The 26,436-nt window shown below is 47.1% G+C and overlaps 10 protein-coding genes across 10 annotated transcripts; 5 read left to right on the top strand and 5 right to left on the bottom strand.

The window, feature by feature from the left end:
• Window positions 1-222: 222 nt before the first annotated feature.
• Window positions 223-2,616, bottom strand: LY89DRAFT_50312 (uncharacterized protein). The gene is made up of 4 exons (XM_018207982.1): window positions 2,248-2,616; window positions 2,122-2,186; window positions 1,927-2,076; window positions 223-1,878 (listed from the first exon to the last, which is right to left on the bottom strand). Exons 1-4 carry the CDS (start codon window positions 2,375-2,377, stop codon window positions 229-231), a joined length of 1,995 nt encoding a protein of 664 aa, XP_018071654.1. The 5' UTR covers window positions 2,378-2,616; the 3' UTR covers window positions 223-228.
• A 399-nt stretch (window positions 2,617-3,015) lies between these two features.
• LY89DRAFT_733158 (uncharacterized protein) lies at window positions 3,016-4,377 on the top strand (the record flags this gene model as incomplete). Its single annotated transcript, XM_018219767.1, has 2 exons — window positions 3,016-3,291; window positions 3,340-4,377. The coding sequence occupies 2 exons, from the start codon at window positions 3,016-3,018 to the stop codon at window positions 4,375-4,377; spliced, it is 1,314 nt and encodes a 437-aa protein (XP_018071653.1).
• Window positions 4,378-5,097: 720 nt separating this feature from the next.
• Window positions 5,098-6,786, top strand: LY89DRAFT_50283 (uncharacterized protein). The gene is made up of 3 exons (XM_018207981.1): window positions 5,098-5,585; window positions 5,643-5,735; window positions 5,864-6,786. The coding sequence occupies exons 1-3, from the start codon at window positions 5,265-5,267 to the stop codon at window positions 6,605-6,607; spliced, it is 1,158 nt and encodes a 385-aa protein (XP_018071652.1). The 5' UTR covers window positions 5,098-5,264; the 3' UTR covers window positions 6,608-6,786.
• LY89DRAFT_684377 (uncharacterized protein) lies at window positions 6,772-8,309 on the bottom strand. The gene is made up of 3 exons (XM_018214871.1): window positions 8,151-8,309; window positions 8,001-8,092; window positions 6,772-7,950 (listed from the first exon to the last, which is right to left on the bottom strand). Exons 1-3 carry the CDS (start codon window positions 8,223-8,225, stop codon window positions 6,966-6,968), a joined length of 1,152 nt encoding a protein of 383 aa, XP_018071651.1. The 5' UTR covers window positions 8,226-8,309; the 3' UTR covers window positions 6,772-6,965.
• Window positions 8,310-9,217: 908 nt separating this feature from the next.
• On the bottom strand, window positions 9,218-11,829 carry LY89DRAFT_684376 (uncharacterized protein). The gene is made up of 6 exons (XM_018214870.1): window positions 11,593-11,829; window positions 11,459-11,545; window positions 11,098-11,408; window positions 10,927-11,050; window positions 10,498-10,877; window positions 9,218-10,443 (listed from the first exon to the last, which is right to left on the bottom strand). Exons 1-6 carry the CDS (start codon window positions 11,690-11,692, stop codon window positions 9,496-9,498), a joined length of 1,950 nt encoding a protein of 649 aa, XP_018071650.1. The 5' UTR covers window positions 11,693-11,829; the 3' UTR covers window positions 9,218-9,495.
• A 311-nt stretch (window positions 11,830-12,140) lies between these two features.
• On the top strand, window positions 12,141-12,524 carry LY89DRAFT_50241 (uncharacterized protein). The gene has a single exon (XM_018207976.1). The coding sequence runs from the start codon at window positions 12,215-12,217 to the stop codon at window positions 12,464-12,466; it is 252 nt and encodes an 83-aa protein (XP_018071649.1). The 5' UTR covers window positions 12,141-12,214; the 3' UTR covers window positions 12,467-12,524.
• Window positions 12,361-13,064, top strand: LY89DRAFT_50236 (uncharacterized protein). The gene is made up of 2 exons (XM_018207974.1): window positions 12,361-12,480; window positions 12,532-13,064. The coding sequence occupies exons 1-2, from the start codon at window positions 12,477-12,479 to the stop codon at window positions 12,975-12,977; spliced, it is 450 nt and encodes a 149-aa protein (XP_018071648.1). The 5' UTR covers window positions 12,361-12,476; the 3' UTR covers window positions 12,978-13,064.
• A 5,118-nt stretch (window positions 13,065-18,182) lies between these two features.
• LY89DRAFT_733155 (uncharacterized protein) lies at window positions 18,183-22,101 on the top strand (the record flags this gene model as incomplete). The annotated part of the gene is made up of 12 exons (XM_018219766.1): window positions 18,183-18,405; window positions 18,457-18,672; window positions 18,726-19,261; window positions 19,332-19,720; window positions 19,786-19,915; window positions 20,040-20,059; window positions 20,146-20,176; window positions 20,239-20,247; window positions 20,296-20,315; window positions 20,463-21,070; window positions 21,121-21,914; window positions 22,012-22,101. 12 exons carry the CDS (start codon window positions 18,183-18,185, stop codon window positions 22,099-22,101), a joined length of 3,066 nt encoding a protein of 1,021 aa, XP_018071647.1.
• Window positions 22,071-23,703, bottom strand: LY89DRAFT_684374 (uncharacterized protein). Its single transcript, XM_018214869.1, has 3 exons — window positions 23,336-23,703; window positions 22,514-23,170; window positions 22,071-22,440 (listed from the first exon to the last, which is right to left on the bottom strand). Exons 1-3 carry the CDS (start codon window positions 23,530-23,532, stop codon window positions 22,353-22,355), a joined length of 942 nt encoding a protein of 313 aa, XP_018071646.1. The 5' UTR covers window positions 23,533-23,703; the 3' UTR covers window positions 22,071-22,352.
• Window positions 23,704-24,278: 575 nt separating this feature from the next.
• On the bottom strand, window positions 24,279-26,170 carry LY89DRAFT_584714 (uncharacterized protein; the record flags this gene model as incomplete). The annotated part of the gene is made up of 4 exons (XM_018209282.1): window positions 24,279-24,585; window positions 24,635-24,792; window positions 24,844-25,792; window positions 25,866-26,170. 4 exons carry the CDS (start codon window positions 26,168-26,170, stop codon window positions 24,279-24,281), a joined length of 1,719 nt encoding a protein of 572 aa, XP_018071645.1.
• Window positions 26,171-26,436: the final 266 nt, after the last annotated feature.

The raw sequence follows: 26,436 nt of genomic DNA, 5'->3' as shown, positions 1-26,436 counted from the left end.
CACGCAGTGGACGTTACATCTTAGTCTTTGTCCTCATCCACATAGATGGACTTCTTATGCTAGCTCAGGGACTCTGATCGCAAAGAAGGTCAAGATTGCTGAAAGAGTGCTGGCCAGTCCTGTCATGGAGCAATCTAATAATCAGACGTCCACCATTCTCCTATTTTGGAGTGGATGTAAGTATTGCATGCATCCAAGATCCTTAGGTCGCTGCTAGGATGATGTCCATCAAGTTCTAGAAGTCTTCTCTTTTGCTGCCAATAGAGCCGCTTTCTTTGCTTGCAGAGCGAGCTTTTCTTCCTTGAGCGCTGTGATACGTTCTGACTCTGCGATTTGCGCATCGATTCTTCTCTCCTCGTCTTCTAGTTGTTTCAATTCGTCGTCATCTTCCGTGCTTGCCAGAAGTGGCGTTTGCTGAGCTTGTGCTGTTGTAATCTCAGCTTGGGGGTAGGGAAAAGCTTCAGTTTCCCACGGAGCATTTGCTTTCAGTGCGTGTTCGTTCTTGGAAGCCACAGGGCGCCGAGTCACAGACTGCTGCTGTTGGCTAGTTGCAAGCTTTGGTGTAGAGGGCGTGGTAGATAGTTCTGAGGCCAGTAATGTACTGGGAACTCTCTGTGAGGTGGGAGAATTGCCCATCTCTGCTAGACTTAGTGCCGCTGTGAGCGCAGGACTCGATGTTGAACCGTTTCCATTGGAAGGAAAACTCGAACTGGTATCTTGAAGCTCAGGCTGGGGTTCGTGTTGTCCAGCCGGCATCGAAAGCGTAGAACTGTCCAATTCAGGTTTTACTGGAGGTTCGCCAACCTCTAGGCCTTCTGGAGTGAGGTCAAGAGGAGGAGTTGCTTTTGCCTGTTGTTGCCGACGTCGACGCCAGAGCAAGAATGCAGCTAGGGCCACGGCAAGAAGCAAAGCTAGTACGCCAATAGCAATGCCAGCAATCGCACCTGCGGAGATGCTACCATTATGCGCAGGTTCCGGGTCTGATGTGGACCCACTCCCATCTCCTGTGGTTGTTGCAGATCCGGATGCGACAGCAGGAGCGGCTTCAGTCTGCTTGGAGGATTTGCTCGTAGATGTATTACTAGTTTGAGATGTCGAGGATGAAGAAGAGGTAGAGCTTCGAGTACTGACAACTGCCTTATTCAAAGTGGGAAGAGCAGCATTGCCGTTGATAAGCCATCCACTTGCTGTCGAACTAGGGCATGATGGAGGAGTGACATTGGGTGTATACATTGAGCTTGGAGTTCCTGTGGGATTTAGAGTTGCCCACTGCGACATTAAGTTACTGAATCCACCAGTTGCAAGTGGAGTAGGTGTGCCACTCAAAGTCGCAGATGCGACGTAGTCTACCAGACCATAGTCATTGGCTTCCTCAAGCCATTCGTAAATTATAGAGCCAGACCATAAGTTTTCCATATCAGCACTCAAGATTGCAGCTTGATCAGTGAATGGCCTAGGCTGCACAAGATTGCACCCAGTCTCAGAGAAGAAGATTGGAATGCTGTAACTTGAAGCATCTGCGTACTCCTCGCTATATCCAGATTCTGTGAAAGATGAGCTTCCGCACCAGCTGTAGCTGTTCTGACCAAAAAAGTCGACTGCATATGTTCCACAAGCAAGATAATTTTGAAGGACTGGCATCAGGTCTATGACATCTGCCCCAGTGTATCCGACAGGGATCTCGCGATACCCTTTCCCGTCTCGGTATTTTTTGAGATCCAGCGCAGATGCTTTAACGTATAATGCAGCATCCGATTGAGATATATTGTTGATGACTTCGTTCCCCGCAACAAATCCGAGGGTATTGTTATAATTCGCGAATGCGTCCATGACAGCTGTGAAATTGCTGTACTGTGTGGTTGTCCATTCAGGGCTGATCTGTAACTCGAATAAGCAAATGCTGCTTAAGACTCGATGTCAACATACGCGGTTGATTGCAGAGTAAGGAGAATCGAGGGCAACAAGGGCATATATGCCAGCATCTTCGAATGCTAGCATACACCCGTCGTGGTCCTCTGTTGGATCGACATAGTAAACACGGACCGTGTTAACGCCGAGTGTTTGCATCAGGGAGGCCTGTTGTCGTGAGTCGTGAGCTTTCTGCTCGAGGACCATACTCACATCTCTTTGGCATTGAGCCGTATTTGCTAGAACATCGATCAAGTTTGATGCACCATAGACAACTCCTAGACAATCAAGCATCAGCCGGCAGGCTCAAATCATCAGCGAATATCATTGGGTTAGTACCTTTTATATAGAATTGATTTCCATTGCTGTCATAGAATTTGGTCCCAGATGTCGAGATGGTTGGAATTGACGCAGTGAGAGTTATGAACTGAAAGAGGAGGGCAGCAGCCCATATCCTCAACATACTCATGACAACTAACAGACGGAGAAAACATTTCGAACTCAGGACGAAAATGCATCTCAAAAGTCATTTCAGACCCTGTCGAACTCCTCATTTAAAGATTGCGGCGCAGCTCGAATCCTCCTGAGCATGGATCCTTGAGATCGTGATCGTGTTGTGTGAACCTGCATGTTATCCAAGCACGGCCAATTACAACTCCCAGGTTCCCGGCTCACTTGAGGCTGGGCTGGTACGCAGAAGGATTTCGGACGGGACGCAATAAATTGCACGGGATTTGAGCATGTGAAATGGTGTGGCTGGGATTTCTTCCTCAGGCCGCTGCAGCACGATTCGTGTACATTGAGGACCCCTCCGCACCACATTTGCATCGTAGATTTCATCTTTCATGTTCGAAGGAAGGGAATTGATTGTTGATTTCCGATTGAAACACTTCCAAAAGTTGAGCTAGACTAAAAGTTTGGTCGCGATTTAGCGCATGTTGGAGTTTCGTTTCTCCTCAAAACCCCAGACTCGAACATGATCCCCACGCGTTTGTACACTATCTTCCCTCCTCAACCTGTTCTCTATATCCGTTGTCGCTCTGTTCATTTCATTTCATTCTAATTGAACTTCAAATTGAAAAGATCCACTATAAGCCGCCCTGCGCAATGGCAGGAATATTGCGAGTGCACTCTGTCGAAGGAGAAGATGCCCGGGAGCTCGGCCACGATTTCGGTATGGATGAGCTTGGAGAGATTGATCTGTTCCATGCTCAAGATTGGATGCGAGCGGAGAGGATCGCTCGCCGAGATGCCCTTGTACGAAAACAAGAAGATGAGCGGAAGGCTTTCGAAGAGAAGCAAGCGGCCGAGAGAGCTACCTTGTTGGGAGAAGAAAGTTGGGTTCACGAGGAGTACACACTGCAGATCGCGCGCCAAATCAAGGTACTACTGTTCATTTTTGACATCTCAATCGACGCTGATTTTGTACAGGACAATGGGATCGATAAGACGAGGAAGCACATGGTACCAGCGTATACCTTTACACGCTTTGGAGAACTCCCTAACGAACTCCAACTTCGCATCTGGTCGATGGCCGCGCGTTCCAACAAGCCTCGTACACATTTCCTGGTGGAGGATGCTGATATCCCAGACGGGCTACCTCTGTATTATCCTCGATCTCATGATACAAGCACCATACTACCCGAGAAAGATGAGGAGACCAACGACTTCCCTGTCCTCCTTCATGTCTGCCAAGCATCGAGAATGGTCGTTCTTAAAGTCTACACTCCTATGCCCCGTGTTGCACCCAACCATCCAGATGCAATGCAATACCTGAACACTCTCTACGACCGTTTCTACATTGGCGGTCAAGACTCGTGGACGGATCATCAGCTTCTTGTAGATATTTTGATCCGTTTAAATAGTACCAGGCCGCTCCCAAAGACAGTCCAAGACAACATGGAAAGACTCTTGAAGATCAGATTCCTCCTGGTCGACTTCCATGTGTTTGCAGCCTTACCCGTTAAGATCTGGGCAGAGTTCGAACAATTGGAGAAATTCACAATCGTTATGTATCCCTACGATGAGACCGGAGAGTGGGAAAACACCCCGGGTTACAGTCCGTTTCCCGAATTCGTCAATGTCACACAGCGGAGCAAGTACGGAAGAAGAGCGGAATGGATCCTCAAATCTGCTCGCGAGTCCTTCGAAGCCGTTAAAAGATCAGACATCCCGAAATGGACAATTCCACAGCTCGATACAGTCTTACGAACAATCGAAGATAACGATCTTGCAGGGAACTTGGAAGACTCTTCAGACCCGAATAGCGATCCGGAAGATGAGGAAAATGACGATTCGCGTTGGTACCAACAAGCTGCGAGACTACTGGTTCACGACGTGCCCAGAACCAATATCAAACAGCTGAAGAAAGTGCATCACCCGAGCGAGTTCAAGACACGGGAGTCAAAACCTTCGTCTTCTCTTGAATATGTGGGGGACAGCGAGACAGAGGCGGGAGTGCTAGTCTGAGAGTCTTGGGAAACGCTACGATGCAGCGTGGGTGTTGTGGAATATTATCGTTCAGCTTGTGTTCTTGCTGGTTCATTCGTGGCACGAATTCTCGAACAAGCACGCTTTTATACGACTGAGCTCATGGGTCTATGTGGTACACATGCATCTCTATTTGAGCACGTTGCTTGCGCAGCTCGGCCAAGAGGTCAAAAAGCCAACATTGCTTGGGGCAACAAAAACCATCATAGCTACATGGGCATGGGACTACACGGTCATTGAAAACGGCTTATAGCATATTTGATGAGCATGTAGATTCTATATTGCTAGTCCTTTGCTGCTATCAATAATAATAGTCTGATTAAATGTGCCTTTGACTGAGGTACGAAGTTCAAGGTTCCTCTGAGGGTATCAATTTTTTCTACTTTATAGGGGTTTGATTATGATTTAATCGCAAGTCACTTTTTTTCGTATTCTTGCAATACAATTTAAACTATAATTAAGCTTTTTTTCTATCTGTGTTTGCTTTTATCTTGAAGTTTTTGAGCTTTAGCTTTATGGCGGGGTATAAGTAGGGGGAAAGGAGAAGTAAGGGGGCAAAGTTAAAACTAAATTTTGCTATAGTTTTAAAGACTTTAATCTTTTTGTTAAAGGCGTGTGTATTGGGCGAAGCTCGATCACCTCTTATTTAGTACCATGGCTTTGCACAAAAACAAATGTGCAGCCTTTCAGGTGCTATCACGTGCATCCGTGTAACCTTGACTTGCTTTTTGCTGTTTGCTTCCCCTCTCCAGAACTTCACTGCCATCGAGGAATTACCACAGCCAGCAGTGAACAACATAGTAGCAGATTTCGCGGCGCACATCTAGAAATCTGCCTTCACTTTGTTTACGAACGCATGAACAGCCATGGATCAAGATGCCAACCCTGCCGGATGGACGGCCCATGGGCAATACCCATGGAGAAATGCCACTCTTGAAGATCTTCCAAATGAAATGCAACTTGAAGTAAAGCTCTTCGAGACACAGGATCGCGTACGCGTAAAAGCCATGCAGACACAAGAGCGCCTACGCGCAGAAGCCATGCAACGACGAGACGCTTTCGATACGATGATGCAGCAGAAGAGGACTCAATTTGAGCAGGATGAACAAAAGAGGCAGGCGGAATTCGAAGCTAAGGAGCAAAGAAGCAAAGCGAATGACATGCACAAACTCTTACGTCAATTTTGGGTAGGTTGAAAGTCCCATACCTATGTATGTGTATTCGAAATTGATGAGCTTGGCTAGTCCAAAGGTATCACCATAACTCGAGAACGAGTCGTCCCTGCCTATACCTTTCCGAGATTCTGTGACTTACCGCCTGAGATCCAAGAGAAAATCGTAAGCAGCCAACAACTTTGTTCCTCATCCTGGCTACTTGTCAGACTTTACTGCTTTGCTTTCTCGAGGGACGTTTCATACTCTTCGGGTTTTATTCTCGAGAGAAACCAGGTACTAATTATCTGTAGTGGTCGATCGCAGCACGCACACGAGAGCCTCGCATATTGCAGCTTGAAAATTGGGGATGGGAGGATTGCAATGAAGGGTCAAGTCGGATAACATATGATCTGGGATGGAACGGGGCCGAACCTGTGCCCGCCGTTCTCCACGTCTGCAGCACATCTCGAAAGGTTGCCCTTAAGGTGTACTCCTTATTGCACACGCGGGACCCAAAAGACAGAAAGTCTTCCAACTACCGGTACTTCGCTACACCTTATGACCAATTCTACATTGGTGGTACGTGGTTTGCGAACAAGATTCTCGTGGATATGATGATACAAAAAACCACCCCTCGGCCCACATTGTTTCCAAATTTCCAGAGAGCACTCGACAGACTACAAAGCATCAAGCACATTATTGTTAAGCTCGCAATTTTTTCAGCTGTTACTCTGGTGTTATGGGCAGATTTTCGCAACCTCGAAAGCTTGACAATCTCAATATACTATATTGATATCAACAATCCCAGAATGCCTCCACTCCCCCTAGTTTTTGCTAGGCCAAAACCAGGAACACGATATGCTAGGCGCACTGAAAGTCTTCGCCAGAAGGCACTCTCCTCATTGGAGACAATCAAGAGAAATCAATGCAGGGCGTGGCTGGTCCCGAAAGTAGAGGTTGTGGTTGAGTTCGCGAGTGCCGAAGCAGTTAAGGACATGGAGAAAAATGAAACCGATCAAGAAGAGGGGCCGTCAGGTGAAAACTACTTGAAATAGGATCAAAAATGGAGAGATCAGATGATGCTCAACGCCTCGGAAGATCAATTGAACAGAATGAAAACAAGGCATCACATTGTGGAAAATTGGGGTCTTGAGGGGCTGGAAGATCAAAAGGCGATGCTTTAAGTTGTCGACAGTGAGACGGAACCATTGCGAAACATCTGATTATTGATTATAATATGGTCTATGCGAATTGGACATCTCCATTAAACAACTCCCTTGCCATCCCGGGCCGGACCGACATTGGAAGGATCCATCTCATCGCTTTACTATCACTTCGAGCTGGCAAGCGAAGCCCCATGTCATACTTCCTAACAATTGGCAGTCATAACTGCAATAATTCGGACGGGGGAGGTCAAAAAATATGTCCTAGATTCATCTCATTTATTGGCCAACTTATAGCTTGCTTCCAGGCCTCAGGTAATATCGAAGCAATTATCCTCACAACACTTTCTGCCCACCCATCAATGAACCATCGAGGTTTCACGCGGTGCACCGGCACACACCAGTACGTTAGTATCACCAATGCCATTGGACGTCTTGCTTGAAGTAGTGCGAGATATTCGGATGAGACTACCATTGGCCATCTTATGACCAAGCCCCACGTCCTGGGAAATGCAGAAACGATACGATACCACCGCCTCAACTGTCCAATTGTGGAAGAGCTGACTTCTTTTTCTTCCTGCAATGTATCTGATGTTAGATTCATCTGTTCCAATGCTTCCAGTGCTTCCAAAGCAAGTTCTGTATTTACGTCCAGAGAACTCATGTGCAATCTTTTCATACGCGCTGGCAGGATGCCAAAGCTGCTCTCTTGGAATAGGGCGTCGTGTTGGATCGCTAGCTGGAAAGTTCTCCTGAGTGTTGTAATGACATCGATAATAGTGTCCATGCCCTGTGCTGGCGTTGAATATAACATCCCGGCGCAGTATTTAAATTGGGACATTGCAACAATGACCGAGAATCCAAAGACGGCGGTGCTATTGCTCTTGCTGACGTATTCAACGACGGAACGAAACTTTTCAGAGCCTTTAGTTTGATGTTGCAGTGCCTGAAGATAATACTTGGACTGAGTAGCTGGGCATAAGTGAGCCTTGTGAAGAGCTGCTAACGCAAGGAGAGCATGCATCAGAAAGTCGTGCGATTGTGCTGCAAGTGGAAGCTCCAATTGCCAGACTCTTAGCATAGCAGCGTCCTGTAATAGAAGACTAGTAAGCGATGTGGTGGTGAGGTAATGATGTAGAAGCTCGAGGGCTTCGAGATCTAGCGCTGCGGGATGAGGACCGAGATAGAAACCGACAGCTTGCTCTCCATGTTGTTGATCGCTAGCTGGTGATGTGCTACATCAACTTTAGCAAACGTTAACGATTTTGAGGTCTTAAAGACGTACGCCCTATGATGCTGCGAGTGTGATACGGAGTTGAACTCGCATGTTTCACCGCGTCTTCTGCAATTGCTGCATCTCGGCCCAATACAATCGCACTGAAAACACGATTAATCTAAGTCTATCTTCAAATTTGGCTACATAAAGCAGGCTTACTCTAACTCTTCTCTTCTTACATTGTCCACACCCGTTTCGACTCTTTGTATGAAGTTTTCGAGAGCCTCCGACCATACTCTTCCAACACAACGCAAATGCGGTCTAGTGTACGAAACGAATGTGTTTTGGCAAAATCTCGTGGGCGATGCATTTCACTTTGATGGGAGACTGGTAGTCAAATAGTGGGAACAAGACGAAAGGGGCACAGCATGTCGGTAGTCGGACCTTAGCTGGCAATTGCACCGATTTGCTACGGTCGATCTCGATATGTTTGGATTAGGCTTAGTGTACGAGGTTCGCATACAGCTCCTGTCTGCAGCAGCACGTGAGCATGTGCAATGTCTCCTGTCAGATATGCAGAAAGGAAGTCCATATCAAGATCAGATCGGGTTCATATGATGCTGTATTTCGTATCATTCCTATCAAAATCCAAGTACGCATGAGTTCTTATACTCCGGCCAAGCTCGATGTCACATGATCATGGGTTTCTGATGCCAAACCAGGTCAATCTCAAGGGGACCCTGTGGCTGGATTATGTTGTCAATCAATAATCAATTACAGCGATCCTGTGAGGCATTTTGTTGAAACATGCAACGGAGGGAATTCCCAAAACAGCAATGACTTCTCGCCAAACCGTCAACCCCAACAAAAAAAATTCGACACTTGAGTGATTCGAACACTCGCTCCCGAAGGAAACTGTACATTTTTGTTAGCATCATCGTCACTAACGAATCAGAACCCAGGATACTCACTACCTAAGCCAAATAGCAGGGCATCGCGATAGACCACTCCGCCAACTATTCTGTTGTTAGTTTATTGCATTGTTCAGGAAGCGAGTAAAGGTGTGAGCTTACAGTGCCTGTTTATGGTTGAGTGAAAAGTGCTTATTTGGACTTATGGGAAGGGTGCTGGTGTGGGACGGTCGGCGTAGAGTCATTCGGGGAAGGAGGGGGCTGAGTGAGGTGGATAGCCGAGGACTATATGGGAAAGGAGAATTGATGTGTTGGATTGAATGAATTGGATGGAAGTTTTGAGATAATGTGATATCTATTTGGAAGAAGTGATGTGTGTTAGGAATTATGCTTTATGTCGACAAACGAGGTTGCTCGCGTATAGGCCAAGCTGCTGTTCGTAGGAGACAACACCAAGAACTCATTTGTCTAGAATTTCTCATTTCATCTTATGAACTGTATCAGTGGGACAAGTCATCAGTAATGATCTGATAGCTTGACGAAGCAGAAATGATGCTGAGCCGATGAAAGAGTTATCTGGCTGATGCTCATACGTTTCCACAGAGTTCTTCTACGAGCTTTGGGTATAGTATCAGCTATTTCTTCGCTTTCTTTCATCTCTTGGGCAGATTTTCAATTGCACCATTTTCTCCAGCTCTTTCTAGAATGTCCGATTCACGTCCACCGTGACCGCGTGTCAATGCTTGATCTCCTGCCAAATCATGGGGTACAAACATGATTGACGTATAATTGCCTATTGGAGGAGGAGTGGCCAAAGTAGTAAGCGGACTCAGATCTTCAATAGATGTTGTGTAATTCGACCGGGTGTTGGGTGCATATACGATTCTAGAGCGGTCATCGATTTGTTGTGAGCTTGAAGGTAAGGTCTGGGAAATGGTGGGGTCATCTTTGCGTAATTCATCTGATGCTGCCGGTAGCTTCGGGATTGTATCGATGCCCAATTTTTGTGCAAGGAAACCATTAAAGGAACCATCTGGTAAGAAACAAGTTCCCAGACTGAGAAGAAACTCTTTTGTCCCCTTGAATCCTAATGCTATCCAAGAGCTGAAGTGAACCATTTCTTGTATTTGTTCAAGAGTAACAGGCCTGGCTGGATCATCTTCCTCGACTTGAAGCATGACATCTGATTTCGACGCCCAGCAGAATACGCTGACTAGGCCCTTATAAGCACTCGACATCTTGAGGGCGTGGTCGAGACTCCAGCGGCTTGTCTCCTCATACTTATCTCTAAGCATGTATGCATCAGTCAGGACAGACTTTGCGATACCAAAGGTCGCGAGAGCGAAGAACGCTGCCAGCTGTGAACTCCACGACAGCTTTGCACGGCCTGCACAAAGTCTTTCGAAGTTATGAAGGAATGACTCGATATCTTCCTTAAGATCAACCAAAACCAGTGTATTGGGCATTGGGTTTGTCGTGTCGAAGGGAATTGGACCATTCATAGCACCGAGGGCTATCTGAGAACAAAGTCTTTCAAGTAAGTAAAGCTCGACAGATTGACGCAGTATCTTTTTTGCTTGCAAGAAAATATCCCAACGAGTCTAGGACTAGATTTTAGCATAGAAAAAAGCCAGCACGAGAAAGAGCACACCTACTGGATCGTGTTTTGCGTAACAATTCCCTAGTCGTAAGAGGCTGAACAGGTTGTAAGCTGTCTTTGTAAGATATATGTGATCCATCGATACTAGCTGAAGTATAGCCCATGCGGCCTCATAGTCCTGCAAATCAATTCCATATATAGCTGGATCGCCCTCAAATCGTTCGAGAGAAGTAGCAGATCGAGTTATGGATTCGCGGAAGGAGAGATTTTCCCACGCTGGACCCGAGAGCGACTTGAAGTCGGCGAGATGGTGTATCAGGTGCATGATACGTCCTCGTTTCTGATCAGATATTCGAGATTTAGTGAGAACAAAGTTTATTGTTTTGATTCCAGCAACTGGGTTCTGCAGTGTCCTGCTAGTAGCTCGTGAGAAATCCGTGATCGAATTAGCCTAATTGCTGCGTGGGCTTTCAAGAAGGCTTACCAGGACAGAAGATATTTGCCATGTCCCGTAAATGACCTCGAAAGCAGCCAAGGACTTTCCAGAAATCATTCTCACTATCATAGCTTTGAGTGGGACAGTGGCTACAGGGCTCTGCTGCATCGCACTATACATTTGAGCAGACAATTGGATGTGGGGTAAGTCAACACGCACTTTCTTCTTGAGTATGCGACATCTGAGACAGGGTGGCGATTCTTTTGAAGTATATCGAACTCGTTTCGTATGACTCGTGCTGTGAGCGGAAGACGTTTCCGAGATTGCCACCGAGAAGACATGAAAGCCATCTGCCGAATCCCGGGTTCTTTTCTTGTTGGAGATAGGGAGCTCAGCATGCTCTTGTTGGGGTGTGTTCGAAGCAGATCTTGAAGTTGATGCTAGCCATCTCAAGAATTCGCCGTGGTCAACGGCATCAAATTCGGATCTGGAAGAGTCTTCTAAGGAACGACGAGCCACACTTGCTTTTCCTGAAAAAAATCAGTGAGGACTCAAATACAACAACTTTGGCAACACTCACCAGCCTCAGAGAGCTCATCTTCCATCGAGCTGATCCTCTGTCGTAGTAGTCGACATCGTTCTTCAACTGTTTGTTTCTCTTGGACTTCTGGGTTGGAATCAGTCTCTAGTATCTGTCAGATCAGGAGAAAAGACCTTTTCTCAAGCACCGTTCCAGGATGGAAGCTTGTATCTTCAGCATGAACTCCTCACGTGCTGGATCACTACCCCGCCCCACATTGTTGCTGGTAGCCATTTGAAGCTGTTGGCTCAGGAAAGTCTCGAGACGATCGAGACAAAGAAGGAGAAGGGCTCATTGATCTTCTTATGGAAGTTTTTCGGCTCTCTGGTAGGATCTCATCAGTACTGGTACATTGAGTTGGAGTTGAGGAGTTGCCGCTTGCGAAAGAGAAGCAATGCCGCCTTGTGAGACGAAACAGGCTGTGCCGCCGCCCTATTTGGACTAGCTGCCTGAGCTGCACCTTTCCACTTTTGTCCGCAGGGATCTGAGGCGGCATAGTCAGCTTGTGCATGTCTAAAAGGGGACTGTAATCGGGCTTCTGCCGCCGATCGAAAGAAGCGGTCGGCCAAGGAGTCTTTCCTCTTTAGGCAGCAGACCGTGCTTGCCGCCATGCTGACCGAAGTCCGGTTTCGTGAACATGCATTGGTCGCTTCAGGTCCAGGACTTTTCAACCTCACTGCAAGTCCTCTCGCTGCTGCAACAGGCCAATTGCACATTGCTGCATTGTGTGCGAGGTGAAGTCCTCCCCTCAGCATCATGGCTGTCCACATACGGATGAGGTATAAGTATCGCTCTGTTTCTTTTCTGATCTTCTTGTCTCCCCTTTCAGCACTTTATAATTCCTATACACGAATACCCCCTGACTTCCACGAATCCCAAGCATACTTTGATACCGAGAGCCTCTCCCAAGATCAACTGTCTCTGTCTACACATCATTGCTATCTCTTCTTAGCAGCCTTTTCTCGCAGACTTTCTGCCCCGATTGACTTTGAACACAAAGGCAATTGATCCTGCAACCATGAGTGAGTCCATTGCTACTGTCCTAGACGACCTGGTTGACTGACAATTTACAGCTGCTCAACAACAGAAAGCCCTGTCTTCTGCCGCGCCTTCGAAAGCGTCTCGAACTCCTCAGACGTCCAATTCTGTGAGATCGTCTAGGGGAGAACATTCGCATCTGGGACCACAGTCAACCTCCTCACAAGCCTATGTTGCACATGATACGAACATCGTCATACGATTCCCACCCTTCGAGCACGACCTCGACTTCGTCCTTTATCCGTCGCCCGAATCCCTTAGCTTCGATACAGAATGTACCTCGAATATACGGGCAGCTCGGTCATACAAGTCAAGATCTCCATTGGAGAACACAGCGAGTCGGCAATGTTCAGAGCAAGGACTGGAGAAATATCTGGCAAGTGAGGAATATTTTGAGAGAGTTGCTCTCGGTTTAGAAACACAGAGGGCCACGAGGGATGTAATAGATCCAAGGCTATTGGATATTTTGGATGCTCTGTGAAATGTTCTCCTCTATGCAGCGAGGGAGCTTGCTATCTTGTATTTTGATACCCCACTTCAGTTCGTTATATTCTTATTCAGTCAACCTCTTGCAATTGTTCCTCGATCGCAGTCAAATCCACCTTCATCACGCCAGCTTCATCTCCTCTCCTACGCGCAATGCTTCCACGAACTTCATGGCGTCTTTGCTCCACCCCTCATCACTCCGAAATGATTGCATCTTGCTCTCAATTCACGCCTCCCAAACAGAATTTCAAAAGTGATCTCAGAATAGACGATGAAGCTCTCTATATTCGACACCATCATACAGCAATATCGATTTGATACCATCGATTCCAATTGGAGAGACAGAGAAGCAATTCCCACGATCTCAGAGTAAGCAATCATGCTTCTCCAACGCTCTAGTCTCTCGACCTTCGCGAAGTTCGAGCCTCGATCGCACTTCATCATAGATCCCCATTATTGCGCCTCACAATCAACCCATCATTGACCGCCGACTAGCCTGCGAACGCAATGACGGCCTGCGCATCCGTGTGCCTTGTTACGACTTTTAAGTGGGGTTGATGTTGGGACAAGGTATCTGTGGGAAGGAGGAGCTTTATGTATCGGCGGATGAAGGTTGCGCTAAGCTGCATAGGGGATAGACGACCTGGTGCTTGCCGTCTGGGTACAGAGATGTTTTATGCTCATCGACATGAGGGATATGGTAAGCAGACTGTAGAATCATATTCGTTACCGGATTCTGACTTTACAGAGAGTGGTGCTACATAGCTAGCCTGTCTTTGATTTCGAGTGCGGTGGGCTGTTGTGTGGGACCTTTTCATGTTTCTGAGGTTTCTGTGGAAGTGTTCACCTTCGTGGTCTGAAGAATATCATGTGAGAAAGATGGGGGAACAGAATGTCGACAGGCGTTATAGTATGGGCCATAGTGTGTATTCTCGTGATGTCTATCGAGTTTGGGTGGTGTTTGGACAATATGCCCCTTTGAAATGATGCCGAGTACATCACTGAGGTTGCGAACACTCTAATCTAACCGAGCTTGGCTTATTCTGAATCCAGATATTACCAGGACTAGATTTGAATCTCAAACTCTTCTGAATGCGTCCTAATTGGAGCTTATAGATGTGTATCAAATTACAATGCTTTTGACCAGAATCGAGTCTTTCCAGCACTGATTGATCTGATTGCGGTTGATGACGTAGAGCAGTATCGGTGACGTATGTGACAAATGTAGCATATAAGAACAAGACATTTCTGGCAGAGCAAAGAGGAAAGGTGAGCGAGCGACTGGAAGACCAGTAGCATATAGTCCAAATCTCAGCCTATAATACCTCATCTATTTAGAGGAAAAAACCGTTATCTAGACATTCCTCTACCACGCATATTTCCTTTCAATTCCTCTCAGCCTGGAAAGGCAAGAACGAGCACGGTCCAACACAACCATAGCTCCTTCTCTCACGTCACCTTAGCTCCGTGCAAACTCTATTTTCGTCCTATTTAAATCTAATTTACACTTTTGTCCCCCGCAGGAGACGTGAAGGCGACCATCAGGCTTGATGGTTCAGGTCAAACACGTCTCTGTAGTTGGCGAGATGGAAGTGTTGGAATGGTTAAGAACAACGCCTGGCCCGAGCAGGTCACCTGCACACGCCATTCCGAGGGCAAACCCCCCAAAACGCCAGCGCGATTCGACAGAGATGTAGTAGCCCATCGACTCGGGGCCGCGAACTCTTTTGTTTCTTGGCTTTATGAAGTTTTGAATTTGTTGGTTTTTTTTTTGCGTGTTTTTAAGCGAGGTCGAGCTCGCTTAATTTTAAGGGGAGGCACGAGCGAGCTTTTCTATTTGCAAGAAAAGATGAACGAGGCAGCATGATGGATTATGGACATCCCAAGCAAGAAGATTTCATTAATTAATCATTTGATTTACATGATTTAACCCAGTTGTCGGATGTTTATAGAAAATTCTTAGAACATCTCGTAGTTGCTGGTTAAAACGTGTGGCCCAGTCGAATCGAGCAAAATTCCTCCCTGGCCGCGACCAGAATGCCCACAACTGTTGATGAGTGCTTTTCAGCGAATTCGCTACTTAAATATCTATCCAAAACCTGTGTATAATAATTAATCCTGCCTGCCATAGATACAAGCGATCTATTCCTCTTAGCATCCCATAAAAAGTCGCCGCTAAGCTACCTACCTATATAGATTTCAATAAGCGAACTTTATTTCAAGAACCACAAGATGGTGTAATGGTTCGGGTCCGTGATTGACCTCCTAAACTAATGGGCTCTGGTAGCTCTCAAGAAACTCCTTCCCCCAAAAAACCTATTAAGTTAGGTTTCTCTAAATAGATAGAGCCCCTTAAGTTGGGTCTCTCTAAATAGAGTTTTTGCCACTTTAATTTTCGTTCTCTATTTTGTCCCCCCTTTTTTTTTCAGTGTTCCTGGGCTTCAAGGGGATTTCTACCTCTCCCAACTTCATCGGCATCGTACTATCTCCGTAATGATCTTGGATTTCTCTTCTATTAGTATAATCGAAGATGTTTCCCTCTGCACGACCAGAATTCTTATATTTCCCCTTCATCCTCTGAATTGAGAGGTTCTCGTATGCAAGCCGGTCCTTCTCGTTCCACCACAGTAGCAAGAGTCCGGTTCTGGATTCGGCGAGGTTGAGAAACGTTCGGAAGTCGGGGACGCAGCGAGAACGGCTACATGGAATAATTAGGAGGATCGTATAAAGACTATCAAACTTGAATTCACTCACCGATTCATATTCCCATGTTTATTCCTTTGTACATATACATGTCCTCCACTCGTATACGGAAGCAATCCACCAAGGCGCAGTGAACGTCTGCTTTCGGGAGAGCGTGTAGAGCATCGTGGCCGATACCCAATCGAAAAATCTTCTTCTTGCTTGGAAGTATGTCCGCAATGCAAGCGAGCTAAATGCATGCTCGAAGCTGTCTTCTTGCTTTTATCTTTCGAAGCGCGTAGTGAGATATCTAGATGAGCAGAAGAGACGCGGTGATGATGGAGATAGACTGCAAAGAGAATCCTGGTGTAATGATAACTCCCTGACACAACTCTCAAGCATTGGAAGAGGAAAGAAAGAGAAAACTTCCAGAGCAAACGAGTTCGCCTTTGTGCGTTGACGTGAGCAAACGGAGACCATGGCTGTGCACGTGACACGGGTACAGACATCATAGGTAGGTAAGGTGACTGCCATCCGTGGCTTCGAATTCCAGCGACACAATATGCCATATTGAATTCAAATAAAGATACTAGATTTGAAAGAATAGTCCAAATTGATCAAGAGGCAACGCCAATATGTTTTGATAAATTGAAATGTGGAAGTCACGATGTTTTAGGTCCCAAATTTTGGACAACACTAGAGTCTGTCTAAGCCACTAGGAACGTGACTCATCACTTCCTTATTCCCTCTCAAATGATTTTATTCCTCTTTCCTTTTCTCTTTGAACAATTTGCTTAGGCAAGAGAGTCCTCTCACTGTAACACGGGGTCCCGGAGTATGCCAAGCGCACCCCGAGATTTCAAGTTCGTCGTTTTTACTTGCGGTGTATAGACTAGGCAACGGTCTGATGAGAGGCGTACACCGTTGGTATGGCGATCTATGATGAGATGCGTTTGTGCTCGAGGGTCACACAGTGGAAAACTGGAGTTGCGACCGGAGCGATTCGCAAATTCTGAGGTTGTTGAATGGCTGAGAAGAAAATCGAGATTCTGAAGCTGCTAAATACTGCAATTTAGTTGAACTATTAAAAGCTCGTTTACAAAAGTCATTCAATAGTTGTTGGAGACAAAAACAGGAACCGAAGCTCCTAAATCTTGATGTCAATTCATGGCAGAGATGCTTGGACTTCGGGTACAGTTGTTCACTGGTGATTACTCAGCTTCAGAATCCTACAGACAAGATCAAAGTCTCCAAGCGGGGAGTCCAGTGTATTTCAATGATTAAAGATCTCGGACTGAAGATCTGCATACCAATTTAACATGCGCAATGAGTCTATCGGAGTCTTCTCTGTTGTAGAAAAGGAGTGTTGAAACTAGGTGTCTACATTCTTGGTCCATGCTGAGTTTTTTGTATAGCTTTTTCATCGATACTGGTCTATTAGGCCCAAGCTTAGGGAATTTGCAACAAGAAAATCAAGCAGTGGAGTGCTTGTGTATCAAAATGCAGGTGACGCTAGTCGTGAGCACGTGACCATGATTGCGCTCCTGCTGATGTGAAATCGTTGGGATACGTCATTCTTATGCCCAGCATTTATCTTCTTGTAGTATCTTATACCTTCGTAAAAGCGTTAGCTCCTATCCCAAGTTTATTTCACCTCATTAAATGAAGGAGGCCGCGGATTCTGTTCTTTGCTTGGAAGCAGCTAGCTTGCTGCATGTGCTTGTCACCATAAAGTGTGTATCTGATGTGTTAATATATTCATACTGTATTTGCATAGCTTCTATACACAATAAGTCTGTTGTTGATTCTAACAACTTTTATTAAGTGAGTGCAAAGAAGGTGACCACAAAATAGCCAACAGACAGCAAGTTGAGACAATGTAGTCAGCAGAAATTAAACAGCATCGGAATACTTGAACGACGACGTATTGTAATTCACCTCACTAGAATCGTGCTCTTTTTAGTGAAAATTGCCGATTCTGAGTCCCTGGAACAAAGCTTTGCTAGACGCTATGTCGAAAGGAAGTGTCAGCGATTCCAAATTCGAGGCCCTCAGGGGCGACAAGCGAGATCTGGATCTGGATCTAGAATCGCGAGGATCGCCACCAGTGCGGCAACTATGCATCTCGACCAACCACATTGCAGTCCGAGCAGGGTCTAAAGAATCCACTTTTCCAACTTAGTTGTTGTCAGTCGCCATTGATGCTTTATCAAGCATCGCAGACTTTTGCTTTGAGGCCAGTTCTACCTCTGGATCTACGAAGAGACGACTATGTGAGAGAGACTGAGATTGAGGAACGAGAACTCAACGAGAGATATCATCATTGCGACTCGCACAGCTCGTCAACCTATGACGCAATATCCAGTCTAGTTGAGTTCCCGAAGAGAGAACGGTATGAGCTTCATACCAGCTCATTGCTAGCCTAGAGGGATCCAAAGCAGATTACTGCAACTTTGTTGCTTGATCGGCCATTTTCTCTGGCTTATGAGGCCTCTTCCTGACGCCACATTATCAAATCATGGAGACGAAGGAATTGCCAATCAGGTCACCTGCTGTAAAGGATAGGCCTCGGCGGAGAAACTTTGATTGGACTGTTGAACCCAGACCGGAGAAAATCACTCCGTTCCAGCAATTCATATTGGATGTCGATTGGGAAAAGTCACCCCTTGGACCTATCAAGCAATGGCCAGCGCAGCTTCAACAAATGGTCTTGCTCGTTGTTCAAGATCCGTCTCCAGCAGGTATGAACCCTTCGTCAAGTATTGTACCAAATGGACTGACACCTCCCGCAGTTGTGTACTGGGGAGAAGATGCAATAATAGCGTACAATGAAGCGTACACCCACTTGATTGGGCAGAAGCACCCAGCACTGCAAGGGCAAGATCCCAAGATAGAATTCGCTGAGATTTGGGATCACTTTGAGAAACTGTTGACAAGACAGCGAGAAACAGCCGAGACGACCGTCGAAGGAGACGCTTTCTTGCTGCTCCACAGACATGGGTTTTTCAGTAAGCGGTGGTCGATGTGTTGAAGTTTGATAACAGATGCTAACGATCACTAGAGGAGACATACTTTAGTTGGAAGTTCGTGCCGATTATTGGTGAAGATGGTTGGGTAGTTGGTTCTCATGCGACCGTCGTAGAAGTTACTCGCGAAGTCATCCGCGATTGTCGGATGGGAATGGTTCGAAATTTGAGTCGTCAGCTTTCAGGATCCCAGACCATCAAGGATCTATGGAGCAAAATTATTCGTGGGATCGAAGATGCGGACAAAGATATCCCACTTTCCCTGCTCTACTCAATCGATGATCCAACGATTGGCTCACGGGCAACGTCGAAGTCTTCCATTCGGTCTACCCCGAGTCGTCTATCCTCAGAGGAAAGCTCGCCCATTTCATGCATCCTAGAAGGGTCATCTGGTATTCCTCCTGGCCATCCAGTAGCAAGTACAAGTTTAGGATCTGAGAATGACGACCATTGGTTGGCACCACTCATTCGGAAAGCCGTCAAGGAGCGGAGTCTTGTTGTAGCACCTGTGGAAGATAAGGTCGCTGGCATGCTTCACGGTTTGGAATGGCGCGGACATGGTGTTCCATCTGTATGTTATCCTACATTCAGCCGTGATCCAAGTTCTGTTGTTGTCTGCTTACTGACTTACATGGCTATAGACACAAATTGTTGTCTGCCCAATTATTCCAACAGATTCAGACAATTTACTAGCTTTTCTTGTTGTCTTTCTCAATCCCCGGAGGCCATACGACGAAGACTACCGCTCATGGCTCCACCTTCTGACTCAACAAGTCACAACTCCTCAGCTATCAGCTGTCATTCTCCGAGAAGAGGTCGAACGCCGCCAATCTCTAGCACGACTTGCGGCACTCGACCGTGAACGTTTATTTCGTGAGCTCACTGAGAGTGAAACCAAATTCGCAAAATTTGCAACTCGAGCGCCCATAGGACTTGCAATCCTCGCTCCTGATGGAACTGCCTTATCAGCGAACGATCTCTGGCGAGACTTGACCCAACTGGATGTTGGAACTGAGTGGACTGGGAATCAGTTCTGACTGAAGATCAAACCATACCTGTCCAGACGGCATGGGATACAATGCTAAAAGAGCGAAGAAGCATTTCTATTCAAACACGTATTCGGAGACCGTGGCAAGCGCCAGATCTGGACATGAATGGACACAACCAATGGGCCGATACCGATATCTTGCTCGCGATGCATCCAGACTTTGACGATGATGGCGAAGTATGTACTGTGATGGTAGGTATTGGGGAAGCCCCGTTTTCCATTTCCTTTCCCGAGACATTGTCTTATCCTTTTCCTGAAACACCAAAGATGGAAATGCTAACGTCTCCTCCCCGTTACCTAGTCTTGCATTACTGATGTCAGGTGAGTTTCGAGTTGAGTTTCCATGTGGTGATAAAGTGCTGATGTGTTGATAGCGGATTGAAATGGTCAGAAAGCTAACTGCGAAGAAAAATGGACCAAGCGATTGAGATGAAGAAGGTAAGTTCTTCTCCCAAGATGCTCAATCGTCAGCAGTTGTCTGACGAGAAATTTCCATCTAGCAACAAGAGGTAAGCATGTCTCTCAAGAATGATTGAACCCATCTGACAAGAAAATAGAGATTCATTGACATGACTTCGTGAGTGGACACTCCTCTCTGTACCTGGGCAGCTTTTTGTCAAGCTACTCTCACGTGACACCATTCTTACCCCCCTGAGTTCTCGCTTTCCCTGAATCGTCACTGCCAAGCTGGTAGGCATGATTTTGACTAACACGTTTGGCGAAGGCACGAAATGCGAAATCCTCTCTCTGCTCTAATAGGCTGTGCGGATGAGATCATAGCCTCACTCAACGATTTTCGACGAGATCTCATCAGAAGCTCCGACCCTTCAGCTATATCACATCCCAAAGCCTCCTTAGCAGAGTCACTCCACCTCTTAACCGAAGCTATCGAAGCAGCCGACACGATTATATACTGTGCCATGCATCAAAAACGCATAATAGATGACATTCTCACTCTTTCCCGCCTAGACTCCAACCTTCTCCTCGTCTCACCTGAACCCTCCCAACCCATTGTACTCATCGGGTCTGCTCTCAAGATGTTTGACTCAGAGCTTAAGCGAGCATCAACTAAGCTCGCTGTTGTAGAGGAACCATCTCTCAGATCTCTGAACGTAAGCTGGACTCTACTCGATCCCAGTCGGGTGCTACAAGTTCTCATAAATTTGATGACCAACGCGATAAAATTCACACGTACCGAATCGACTCGAGAAATCAGGATCACCATGGGCGCTTCTCTCACCAAACCCAGCGAGAAGAATGCGTTTGGTATGCAATATGTACGGAAATCGCACAACGCATCAGATCAAACCTCAAAATCGGAATGGGGTGATGGTGAAGTAATATTTCTCTCCATCACAGTCGAGGACACAGTCGTGGTCTAGATGAGAATGAGATCAAGAAACTGTTTCACCTCTTCGCACAAGCATCACCAAAAACTCATCAGACATACGGCGGTTCTGGGCTCGGTCTTTTCATTTCTCGACAACTGGTTGAGATGCAAGGTGGTGAGATCGGCGTCGCTTCTCAAGCTGGAAAAGGCTCCACGTTCCAATTCTACGTGAAAACTCGCAGAACATCTCCACCTACAGCCTCCAACGTCCAAAATACTGATTATAGCCAAAACGGCAAGGAATTCCAGCTACTGGTTAGAGAAGATGCATTGAGAGAAGCTTGTGCGGTGGAGATCTCTGCATTGCAGAACGGGACAAAAATGCCAAATCTGGAGATGGAGAACACTATTCCGATGAGCCCTGCGCCATCTAAGGAAAAAGAGGAGACCGTCTTCCATATTTTAGTTGTGGAGGATAATTTGGTCAATCAGAAAGTTGTGACTAAACAGTTGAGGAAGGCCGGGCATGTGGTTCATGTGGCAAATCATGGACAAGAAGCCATCGATTTCTTGAAGAGGTCGGAGTTCTGGGCTGACTTCAACCCTTCCGGGAATCATCACTCTAATGACGGTATCGCAACTATCGACAAAAGAGGCGGAGAGGGAGCGGAAAAACTATCTGTGGTCCTGATGGATCTTGAAATGCCAGTGATGGATGGTATTGAATGCGTGAAGATGATTCGAACATTGCAGGGACAACAGAGGCTTAAGAGCCATGTGCCTGTCATTGCCGTTACCGCGAATGCGAGGAAAGATCAGATTTTGATGAGTTTGGAGGCTGGGATGGTGAGTTTTGTCTTTCATTCTACCTTTCTCGGAGAAGGGAGAGTTTGCCCACTTGGGACGATATTGGGATGGAGATATAGCTAATGAGAATTGACAGGATGACGTTACGACGAAACCATATCGAATTAACGATATGTTACAACAAATCGAGAAGTTGGTAGCTAAACATGCACAAAGTGTCGTTTAATCCATTTCCTCTTCTCCACCCGACCGGAAACAAGAGACAAGATTCCGGGTATCAAGGTTCGGCGGCAGGTCAAAGGTCTTGGCGTTCAGGCATTCCACAACGGTGCATATTTCAGGAGAGGCATGGCTCTGAGATAGATTTTGTATTGGTGGTATTCATCATTCGTGAATCGTGGTAAAGGTACAATTGCACTGTACTGTATATACTTCGGACTGGTTCCTTGTAGATGTATAGATATCCAAGAGCGATCATTATTTCTTAGCTTCGAGGAAGTATAGTTCCAAGAGTATACTGGCTGCTCGAGGGACGGCGGAGGGGGTGAGTTTGCAGTAATGATTCCTGTGTTGTTATCAGCATTGGTCCTTAACAACTCATCTGTCGCAAGAACAGAGCGAAGGAAAATAAAACTCACACTCCCATCAGCGCTACCTTCATAATCCCATCCAACGGTCCCTTCTTCGTCCCTCCAAACCCAACAAAATGATCCATCCCCCACCCCCACTCCTTCTTCACCTCCTTCTCAACCCCCTTAGCCACCCTCCCAGACTCATCCCCGCTCCCAGGCGCCTTCCCACCACCCATCCCTTCCATCAACCCACTCAACAGCTTCGCCACCCCCGCAAACGCAGGACCGAGCCCCAACGCCTTGCCAGCTCTAATTAATCCCGCTCCAGCCAGTACCGGTAGGAACGAGGCCAGACCAGCCTTAATCGGGTTCTTCTGCGCCCATTTCACTATCCGTCGCAAGAACGCGCTGATTCGAGACAAGAAGCCCGGGCGAGGCGATGGCCGAGACGCGTTGTAGGGTGTGGGGATGGGGTTTGTGGGGGAGAAGTATATGGGTCGTGGAGGGGGCGTGCGGACTTTTGTTCGGGAGGAGGGGCGGTGGCCTGTGGGGGAAATGAGGGGCGAGGTTTTGCTCGGGAAGGAGGGGTTGTAGTATGGGTTTGTGTTGGTGGGCTTTGTGGTTGGTTGGATGGGGGAGGATTTTCGGCGCGGGGGGAGGTAGTCGTAGTTTGTTGTTGTGGTGGCTACTGGGTGGTCTGCGGGTGGATGGGAGGAAGGGTCCCTGTGGATGTGTTAGCAGAGGTTTTAATGGTGGTCTTAAGAGCTGAGGAGCAATTGGATTAGTTGAAGCTTCTTTGTCTTTGACAAGAATTGCTCTTCAGCTCCTTAGTGATTCTCGAGTACTTCGACTCGAGGGATGAAGATACAAGGCCGGAGTCTAACGTACCAGTGCGTTGGAGAAGCCGGTGTGCTGTAGGACTGCTTGTAATATGTTTCTTGAGCTGGTAGTTTAGGACCCGGTTGGGTTTCTTGATAATACGTCTCTTGTGCGGGCAGTTTGGGAGAGAATGGGTGATAGGTCGAGGTGTTGTGCTTAGGAGAGGACGTTGGTGGAGGGGTGGGATATTGCTGTTCGTACGACATCTTGTCGAACTCTCTTCTTGAATCAATGGGGTTGAAAAGGATGAACAGAGCTCAATTGAGATGAAGAGAAGAGGGATTTGAAGAGCAACAAAGAAGAAGGAAGATGGCCAGCAAGATCTGTTTTACCTTTTCTTTTTCGGGTCCTCGGTCGGTGGTTGGTATAGGTAAGGGTTATAGCGGTGTGTGTGAGGTCCAATGGATAAGAGGGAGCTGCAGTGGAGAAGGCCTGGTCCCTGCCAAGCCGGAATCTGCTTAGTGGCCGTGAAAGGTGGGGAACACCAGAGCTTGGTGGCTGGGATGAACCAGAAGCTCGGCCAAAAGTTTCATGTTGTCCGACGTGAAAGCTTCGAGTCTGATGTTGATGTGGTACATGTTCGAGAAAATGTCAAGCAATCGAATGTTGTTGACACCAATAAATTCAATACTTCTTATGAGCCAGCTCGCTCCGCAGTAAAACATTTTTAAGAGCATCAATAACTCGAGTCCTGCATAAGTCCAGGGGACCGTTAAAACCCATTGTATTCGCGATATGCTCGTAATTCGTGGGTATATAGCTACACGAAGAGAACTCTGCCATGCCGCGCAAATGCTCAAAGCAGAATGCCCCCAATCGTACAAATACAAAAGGTAGAAATCTCTACCATGCCCAAGGTCGCCGACACCACTTCATGGTTGGAAAAGATTCAAATGCGAGTATCCATGCAGCAAGAAAAATACATCTCTTGGGCCACCTTGGCAACGGCACTCTATCGCCACATATCGTAGGTACTGCCTCGTTTCTTTTCACCAGCCGAACTGCTCGGTCGGCCATTGGCATCGGCAGGTACAGCAAGCAACCCACCAAATCCATTCCCGACAATGGCGCTCTTCCTGACACCCGCCTGTTGAGTCCAAGCTCTCCCCAAACCTTCACCTAGTCCGTAGCTACTGACTGGCCGTGGCGCTGATGCGCTGCCCCGCCTGCCTCGCGCTGGTGGTTGAACACGTGAGAAGTTCCACTCTTCCTCGTCGAGACCCTTGCTGTAAACTTGCAAATCCTGACTGAGACCCGGTCTGTACTGAGTTAGCTTGTGTGGTTGAATAGACGAGAAGGAAGTATTACCCGGTTTGCATCTTTGCAAACGGATTGTTCGAGCTGAATCTATTCGGATTGCCTAAAAATGGGCTCATTGGAGGTGTGAAGTTGTCAGGATCAGACATAAATGGGGCGGCAGGAGGTCTGAAGTCAACGAGGGATTCAGGGAAGTCGGGATCTTGAATCTTGTCAGCGAAAGCGATCTTGGTATCATCGAATATTGACTTACCTCGAACATAAAGTTCTTTCAGATTTGGCAAGCCCCCTGACATAAGCGACCTAGTGAGGTAGTTGTAATAGCTTGCAGTTGTGCTGGCATATGAATTTGCAGAAGTGCCGGAAGTGATCTCGTAATGGAATGTCTCCAGGGATCTTGATTGTAGGGTAGGTACATTGCTGCTTGCTGGGAATGAAGAAGTCACAGACTCAATAAGAGACAAGTGCCGCAGAGCTGGAGCAGCAAGTAGGATCTGATGCAAAGTTCCAGGAACTATGCCTGTGGCTGTCAACAACAAGGTCTTCAGAGCATTTGCTGTGTCAGGCCTAGAGAGGTACGCAGTGAGTCCGTCTGCTGTGACATTCGGAGTATTCTCGAAGCTCAATTCGGCAAGAATCGGAAAAGGAGGAAGAATGTCGCTATGTCTGAATAAATCATCGTGAAATGCTTTCATGTCGGTGACCTTAAGAGCATGGAGATTCGGAAGAGAGCCGAGTGCTTGTCGCATAATGTTCGAGTCCATATTCAACTTGGTTAGCTCCAACACCTCCAGATTCCGCCAGACTTGTCCACTGGCAAGGATCTCCAGACTTCTCTCAGCTCCTCCAATGTAAGACATCTTTCGCAGATCCGGACATCGTGCCTGTACTTCTTGCTTCAGACCATGGCAAGAGGGATCATCGGTATAGAGACCGTCCGGAAGATCAACATATTTCAGATTCGGACACACAGCGACCGCGCGAGCAAGATCAGGCTTGCATGTCTCCCTCGTCATATACGGGATCTTCATGTATTGTACATGTAATGCCAATGTCCCCTGATAGCTTCGCAATGTCCGAGCCAGGAGCCTCAGCCTCGCAGCAGCCGTATCTTCGGGTTCCGCATTTCGACTGTAGAACGACTTGCGTTTGCGCTTCTCGGCGAGGATCTCTTCTTGAGGACAGTAGTGTACAGAATCAATGCGTACGCTGTGGTATCTACAGCGACGCCATCAGTACACAAGCCTCCATGCAAGGCTAGGAGTCATCGGACGATACTTACAGCACTTTTGTAGCTAGGACCCGCCATCGTTTTGAGGCTTGCGCACAGTGAGATAGATCGCGCAGGTCGCATAGCATGCAGGTATCCTCGATGCTTGACTTTTCGCAGTCCTCATAGGTCTCGTCCTGCGAATGCGGGCACACGAAGGTGAAGATGCGCTCTAGGATGGGATCAGGGAGACGAGCGACGATTTGACTTTGACTTGTCGCAGACGGCGGGGTCCTCGCCGGGAAGCTAGGGTTGGCAGCATAATGCTGGCCGGTCGAATGCGACTTCTTGTGCTTGTTCTTGTTGAACCACTTCATGATACTGAACTTCGCCAGCTTGCTTCTGAGGCCTCCTCGGGAGCGCGGCGTAGGAGGGAAGGAAGAAGGCGAAGGCAAAGGCAAAGGGGAATGGAAGGCCCTCTGCGAGCTTGCTGAAGATCTCACGCCGCTCATAACTGCTACTTTATGGGGTTCAAGGCTGAGCGGCAGGGGTGATGGTTGGTGGCTGGGCGGTCTGGGGATTTCAGGGGGAACGAATCACACCTGTCCATTCAAATATGGGAAAAAGACGTTTGGTTGTCGAT

This window comes from Mollisia scopiformis, assembly GCF_001500285.1.
Source record: "Mollisia scopiformis unplaced genomic scaffold LY89scaffold_11, whole genome shotgun sequence".
Lineage (NCBI taxonomy): Eukaryota > Fungi > Ascomycota > Leotiomycetes > Helotiales > Mollisiaceae > Mollisia > Mollisia scopiformis.
Note: the sequence above shows the minus strand (reverse complement) of the source record. Positions and strands in the feature narration are given on the sequence as shown.